Source organism: Rhincodon typus, chromosome 13 (genome assembly GCF_021869965.1).
Source record: "Rhincodon typus isolate 14 chromosome 13, sRhiTyp1.1, whole genome shotgun sequence".
Taxonomy (NCBI): Eukaryota; Metazoa; Chordata; class Chondrichthyes; order Orectolobiformes; family Rhincodontidae; genus Rhincodon; species Rhincodon typus.
Window position 1 is genome coordinate 49,788,122 of NC_063344.1, and position 7,941 is coordinate 49,796,062.

Below are 7,941 nucleotides of genomic sequence, written 5' to 3' on the forward strand. Positions count from 1 at the left end.
AAATTTGAGTTTATATATGAAATTTGAGTTTATATATGAAATTTGAGTTTATATGCATGCTGATAAATGACTTGTTTGTTATACATATTATAATTTTCTGGTGATAGGGTGAGTAACCAACTTCTCACTAATCAGTTTGAATGGGTGGTAGGGAAACGTTATATTTGTATAGTGAATTGAAGTTTAGTCTCAATTAATTGCAGTTTTGGAGACCATCAGTTGCAGCATTTGGTTTGTCTTCTGTTTAAAAGGAAATATGAAAAACAGCCAACTCTTCTTTCTTGATGTAAAACCATGTATAGTATTTCTTTTCAGGTCTATTAACTCGTAAAAAGAAAACACCTAGCTTTACCTAATTTACTTCTAAAACTAAGCACTCACTGAAGTGGAGTCCATGAATTTCAGTCGGTTAAGCTCAAATGCAGCCAAGCTTGTGCCATTTTTAAACTGGCAAACTTGTGTTTGTCAGTCATTCCAAGACAGTGAAATCATATATTACATGTTAATGTTGCAGTCATTTGAAATATGTTCCATGTGGTCACTTATACATTTTGTCTTAATAGGAAGATGGTTCTGAGGTTGGAGTAGGTGGAGCTCAAGTAACTGGCTCGAATACCAGAAAGCACATATTACAAGTATCAACTTTCCAAATGACTATATTAATGCTGTTTAACAATAGAGAAAAATACACATTTGAGGTGAGAATGACACAAATGCGATACATGTTAGTCTGTCATATTAGGAAAAATATATTTTTGCTGAAGTGGTTCACAGGACGTGATCTTGGATTCCTGCAAAATTGTTGCATGGCAATTTAACCACAATATAATTGCATGTAAAGAGTGAATGACTGTTCAATTGCTGGTGTAAAATAGATTATTTTTTAATCATTTTTGTTTAATGTGCTTCCGTATAGACTGTAAAATGTTATGAATGATTATCAACAGAAAATTGCATTACTAAATTTAATAGGATCCTGAGTAGATAGATAGGCTGGTTAATTTCAAATGAGTTTGTACCTCAGTTTTTCGTGTAAAAAAAATGAAGTAAAATGATCTTGAGAGTTATATTGCTACTTAAGGTTATAGCAGTGCACCAAATCGGATAACAAACAATGATCAAGTCAGGCAGCGTCTGTGGAGAGAAAAAAGAAAGTTAATCTAAGAATTGAAAAAGAGTTTGAAATTTAATAGGTTTTCAGGAAATGAGAGGAGGAGATTAAACTGGAAGATCAGTATGGGTTACAAAACAGGAGAGCTTGATTGACAGAAGGGATGGTTCAAAGCAAAAGCAGCTGGTAGAGAACAACCAAAGAAATGAGCCTACAGGAGGTGTAAACTAGTTACATCTTTTATTGTTTGCTTGTTCTGGTGAAACCCCAGAAAACCAGAATTTTAATGCTTTTTTTTTGTCGTTTCAGATTTTCAGCATCTGCAGTGTTTTGCTTTTGTTTTTCTTCATACTGATACTTGCAAGTTATACCAGAATGTAATTATAGGAGAGATGTTGATGTTTCATTTTTTTCTTGTTAATGCATAGACTGAAAATAACAATACCAAAGATGGTAGTTATCTGAGGATGTCTGTGATACAGCACTGATCTACCTCCACATCACAACATTTTCTGTTCTCCTATAATATGCTTTTTCATTAAACATTTTCACTCTATAGCAATGTAGACTGAGTCAGAATTAGGAGTGTTCTACTTAATTACTTCCGCTTTTTACCTAATGCTGAACAAAACAATGCATGTGGAAATGTGACATAATTGTAAATATGCTCTTTCTAAAGTACTGTAACTTCTTTACAGGAAATTCAGCAGGAGACAGATATTCCCGAACGAGAATTGATCAGGGCGCTTCAGTCATTAGCATGTGGAAAACCAACGCAACGAGTCCTTAGCAAAGAACCCAAGTCGAAAGAAATTGAGCCTGGTCACGTTTTTATAGTGAACGATCAGTTCACATCAAAGTTGCACAGAGTCAAGATTCAAACAGGTTAACTTTCTTCCTTTTAAAAAACAATTAGGTTTAGGTTAATATCTTTTGCAAATATGTGACCAATTAAGAGTGAATAATTTACCAATGTAGTCCAAAATCACTTACAAATAGACTCGAGGAAAATGGGTTAAACGAAAAAAAGACGAGATTATACAAAGTCGCTTAATGTTTTACTGAAGTGGATGAGCCTTGAGGCTTCTAATTATGGAGAGAAAATCCAAGAATGGAGAACAAGGCATCCGAAACTCTGTTACCAATGGATATGATGACAAAATCTGAGATGTAGATCTTGAGACTTTAAAAGTATTGGAAAAACTGGGGTAGTATTTATAGACCAGGGCAATTAACACTGCTTTCCAGTTCCACAAAAGCAATGTAGTTCAACTTAGGGGATTGGTGATCAGTGAAGGGACTTGGATCTGGCAGGATTTGAGTAGCAGAGATTTTGAGCAGGTTGAATATGCAGAGAAATGAAATTTGAGAGAGTATAAATGGTTGAGACTGGAAGAGATAGAGGTAGGTATGTGTAAGGGTTTCAATGTTAGTTGGGCTGAAGTAGGCGCTGATGTATGCAATGATAGTTAGGTTGAAGTAAGCAGCGGAAAAAGTATTCAAACCTTCTTTGTACTCCAGTTATCTGTTTTCTGCGGTTGATGTTTTCTGTACCTCAGTTGGATCATTGAAAATATTTTCATCTGTTCAGACTTTTTTTGTCTTTTTAAGCAAAGTTCAGTTTCAAAGGATAATTTTGCTCAGCACACCTTTAGACTATCTGGCATCTCATTGACCTAAATGTAAGGAAGATGTTTCAACAAATGTTCAGGAGGCAACTGTATCTAATGCTGACTTATACATTCAAAAAATATAGCATTAGGTTTCTCTAGGACCTCCAAAATTAATCATGCACTATCTACTCTGGAATCTGAGGTGAGTCTGGATCTACAAGCAATTTTTCTCTAGATCTTAAATGTTTGGCTAGTATTATCAGAGCCTCATGCTATCTGTCCATTTTCCTTGGGAAGGAGTTTGCTTCTAATTTTAATGAAGAAGACATTTCAAGTGAGTCTTTCCACATCAATGTTGATTGAAGACTAACAGTGGCTTTCAGACCGAACTGAGATGAGCTAATCTGACAAGTGAGCAGCAGAATAATATCCACGTTTTGAAATGGCAGAGTGGAGTCTTCTCCATGTACCTACATGGTTATGACAAAAACAGAGCATAATATGATAAAAAAAAAGGGAGTCAGTGTTTGGCTGCATAACCTGCTACCAGTTTGAGTACCATACTAAATTAGAGTAATTGTTGCAATCTTGCCTCTTTGCTGCCTACTGCATTTAAATGATTCTTTGCATTGGTGCCAGCCGTCTTGCTGCTGCTCCCTTGGACAACTCAGTGAGAGGAGAGGCTAATGCCTCGTACGGGAGGCCAACTAGAGGCCTCTGTTTAATGACAGCTTTTTAGGCCTTGATCTTGGCCCATGTTTGTCCTTACCTCTTCCAGGCTGTTCTGTCATTCCCAGTTCATAGAATCATACAGTACAGAAGACCCCTTTGGCACAATGAGTCTATACTGCCAAAAATATACAACTGCCTACACTAGTCCCATTTTCCCACACTAGGCCTGTAGCCTTGGATGTTGTGACACTTCATGTTTGCCCATGTAATTTTTAACCATTGTAGCATGGCTTGCCTCAACTACCCTGCCACACATTGCATTCCGGACCCCCACTACACTCTGGTGAAAAATGCTTTCCTCAAATCCCCTCTGAAGCTCCTGCCTTTACTTCAAATGTGTGCCCCCTTTTCAACCCTTCAACTAAGGGGAACGGCTAGTTTCTGTCTGTCTGTCCGTGCCCCTTATAATCTGTCAGGTTCCCCCTTAACCTTCTGTTATCCAGAGAAAACATGCCAAGCTTATCCAGCCTCTCTCTCTAGCTAAAATGGTCCATCTGAGGCAATATCCTGGTAAATCTCCCTGCTCCCTCTCCAGTGCAGCCACATCCTTTGTATAATGTGGTAACCAGAACTGCATGCACAATCCAGCTGAGGTCTAACTGTAGTCCTCTACAGCTGTGACGTTAGCTCCCTGCTCTTATAATCTGTGCCTCAACTGATAAAGGCCAGCATCTTAAATACCTGCTGTTTGTTCTGATGCTACAAGAAAATCCATCCAAGTTGTAACTTGTTGAAGGGCTGCACAATCTAAAGACTGACTCACAAGAAGGCAAGAATCAAAAGCAGGTGCAGACCTTATGGTCCTCTAAGCCTGCGCTGCTACTCAATAAGATCAGGGCTGATCTTGAGCTTCATTTTCCAAACTGCTGCTCATTTTCCTTGGTTCCCTGAGAGACTGAATATCTGATTGTCCTGGCATTAAAAATATACAATGATAGGACATCAACAACCCTCTGAGGTAAAAGTGTTCAAAGATTTGCAGACCTCCTGAGTGAAATAATTTCTGTTTAATGTTTCCTCATCTCATTCTTAAATGGTCAGTCCCTCTGCTTGAGAATGCTACCTGTTTGTTAAAACAGAAACATTAACCCTTCAAGAATACTGGTGTGGAGTAATTACCACAGCAGCTCAGTGGTTCGCACTGTTGCCTCGCAGCACCAGGGACCCAGGTTCAATTCCAGCCTTGTGTGACTATGTGTAGAGTTTGCATGTTCTCCCTGTGTCTGCTTGGGTTTCCTTCAGGTGCTGTGGTCTCCTCAGTCCAAAGATGTGCGGGTTAGGTGGATTGTCCATGTTAAATTGCCCCATGTTGTGCAAACTAGGTTGGTTAGCTTCGGTAAATACGGGATTTGGGGGGGATACTCTTTGGACAATCAGCACAGATTCGACGGGCCAAATGGCATCTACCTACACTCTAGGGATTCTGTGATTCTAATTCACAATGACTCTTTAGCTTATGAGTTTCATCCTTTTTTGTTTTCTTCGGTCTTCTCTATTCATTCCTGATGACCTGAAGATCACCTCGAAGCTCAAATTTTGATAATTCGTGTTGACAACTGCTTCTTTACCTTCCTTTCAGCAACTTGCCTTATTATGTCTTTCATTTTTTGGACATAATATCAAACTCCCATTCTTTTAGAACATCTCTCCAGTTTTATTAGAAGAAACAATCATGGTAGTGTTAAGGCTGACATATCTTGAAATTATTTTTCGTGCAAAACACTAGAATTCTTGTGATTTCATAGTATTTTCGACGAATAAATTGATTGTAAAAATCTTATGTTGAAGGAGATCATTGCTATTATTGAAGAACTTTTCTACCAAAGTACATTCAGAAATGAAATGATGTTTCTTGGTACCTGTATATTTCTTCTTCCTTTCTTCCCACTAAATGGAATAAGTGTTTGTAGAAACTCAGCCTTTGGTTAAAACAGCATATGCATTTGTGTCCTCATGCCCTGAAGTGCTTGATCTGAAATCTATGACCTAAATCAGAAAATTGAGTCTTAACTGTTTCTACTTGATTGTACTCTGTACTCTGTTACAACATGTTTCACTTTGCTAAAGTCATCAGTTCATCAGGTAATTTAGAAGTGTACAGGAAGGAGACTCTTGGCATTTGCAGGAGCATGTATCCTCCCTGTTCTTTTGGTTTGCTGATATTTTAAATGTTGTAACACCACTATTCAAGATAGTATTGGTTTTCTGTACTGTACGCTTGGCCTGCTTGAAATAAATTAATTTCTTCTGGTTTCATTGGAGGAAAGCTAGGTTCAGCATGAATTGAAATGTCAGAAATTTAGAGATTGTTTGATGTTATGATTATATAATATCAATATTAAACATCGATAATATTTGATACTGATATATATTATTGATTCATAAACATTTAAGTTAGATATTGGATTGAATTTACAGTTGCTGCCAAACAAGGAGAGTCTGACCCAGAACGAAAAGAAACACGCCAGAAAGTAGATGATGACAGAAAGCATGAAATTGAAGCTGCCATTGTCCGCATCATGAAATCAAGGAAGAAGATGCAGCATAATGTTCTTGTAGCAGAGGTAAAAGTTTTTATTTCAACAAAAAGTACATGTGAAATATCTAATAATAAACCAGGTTCATTTGCATTTAATTAATTTTAGTAAGTATTTTCTACTGCCAAAGTCCAAGAATGATTAAATTCATTGTGATTCATCAATGATTATACATACCTCTATTTTTTAGGTCCATGTGATGTGAGAAATTATTTTTCTAGACGTTTCCCTTTGACATATCCCCTTGAATCCATCGCTGTTTTGCTTGTCCTTGTCATGTTGCCAAATTCCAGGAGTCTCCACAATGACGTTAGGATTTACAGTCCTCCTTAATGCTGCCATAGCCCTTTGCAAATTGGGACCCCATATTGCCAGGAACCCTGCTTCTTCCCCCAGTCTCCCCTTGCTTTCCCCATCCTTTCCTGTGAATCAAGTCTTGCATACCATGTCTGCAGTTCATTGTATCTTCTAAAACTAGTGTCTTCCTCTACACTGCTTTTCAAATTCTATAATATTGCAAGGCCTTCATTCCTGTCCTGTGAAATGCCAGAACTTTGTCCTCCTTGATACTGTCAAAATCCAGAGTCACACTTTTAAATTACAGAAATCAATGAATTTTCAACAGTTTGAGATTTATTGTACTTTTAACTTTTTTCATCACTAGGTGACCCAGCAGCTGAAGGCTCGCTTCTTACCAAGCCCCGTGGTAATTAAAAAAAGAATCGAGGGACTTATCGAGAGAGAATACTTGGCACGAACACCTGAGGATCGCAAAGTATACACTTATGTAGCGTAAGATGCATTCAACAGGTTTATCTGTTTTTAAAATGCATTCAACAGGTTTATCTGTTCTGGACTGTATAATCGCATGAACTGGGAGGTTCATTTTAAAAATATTAAGAAGACCTTCTCCAAATAAATTGCAGTAAGTGTACTAGATTATTCAGATCAAGCCCTCATTCCCTGTGATAATTTTGAACAAAAATGGACCCAACTTCTGGTTGCTCACCGTTTTACCCATGTAGAGATCATCTTTAACAGTTCCTCGGGAAAATGTGAATGTGTTTTCATTTTGTTTTCAGTACTGTAAAAAAAAAATAAAATCTAGAAAACGTGAAATACCATCAATAAAAATAAAGTAACTGTTCGAATTTCTTCTTCCCCGATTCTCAATGTTGATGTAATGGCATTTTTTAAAGTGTTTGGCACCTCTGTGCTTGTAAGGATTGGGTATAAAAAGCTGGTTAAGTGAACTGCAGCTGCCTTACTTTTATTGCCCTGCTTTTTGCAATATTTTGCTGAGAAGAGCCTTTACTGGGATCTCCCAAATAATATGAACATTCTTCAAATGTCAAGAATGTGCTTTTTTGAACTTGCTATATTTTATCATTGGATATTAGGAACTACAGGAGTTATTTCAGTAAAGATCCATTGATGGGGCACTTGTAAAACTGCCCATATTGTATTAAAATTTTTTTGATTTTGTTGATGGCAAGTGCAGTTCATACCCAGTTACTTCTAAAGTTGAAGTTTTATTTCAGTGTGTATAAAATGTATAATATTTTTTGCTGTTGTACTCACTGCTGATGGTAGCTTGTACAGGGCATTGTTTTCATCACATTACATGTAGACAGAAGAATTCAAAATAAAAAAGAATTAGTAAACGAGAGAAAATCCACATTGTACACAAGATGTATACAGTCATAATATCTCTTGGGATGATTAGCCTATCTTAGTATTCATCTGAAATGAATTAAGATAGATGTGACAAATGCATGAAATAGATCAGTTTTTATGATGGAGCCTTTAAAGAACAACTCCTGTTTAGTTAAACTGTGGATGAACTGAAAGCTTGCATGCAGTTTATTTTTAAGATACATTTGCAAAAAAATTAAGTAAGACTGCCTCAAAATTACAAGTTCGCCTTCTTAACTGGGAGTGGTAATGT

The 7,941-nt window shown here is 37.0% G+C and overlaps 1 protein-coding gene across 1 annotated transcript in view; it reads left to right on the plus strand.

Annotated features, from left to right (window-relative positions):
- LOC109918076 (cullin-3) overlaps positions 1-7,144 on the plus strand; it is a 66,549-nt gene extending 59,405 nt beyond the window's left edge. Inside the window, exons 13-16 of the mRNA XM_020517975.2 lie at positions 564-698; positions 1,810-1,996; positions 5,875-6,020; positions 6,658-7,144. Coding sequence (XP_020373564.1) covers positions 564-698; positions 1,810-1,996; positions 5,875-6,020; positions 6,658-6,789 — 600 coding nt within the window. The 3' untranslated portion in view covers positions 6,790-7,144. The remainder of the gene's footprint in view (positions 1-563; positions 699-1,809; positions 1,997-5,874; positions 6,021-6,657) is intronic.
- Positions 7,145-7,941: the final 797 nt, after the last annotated feature.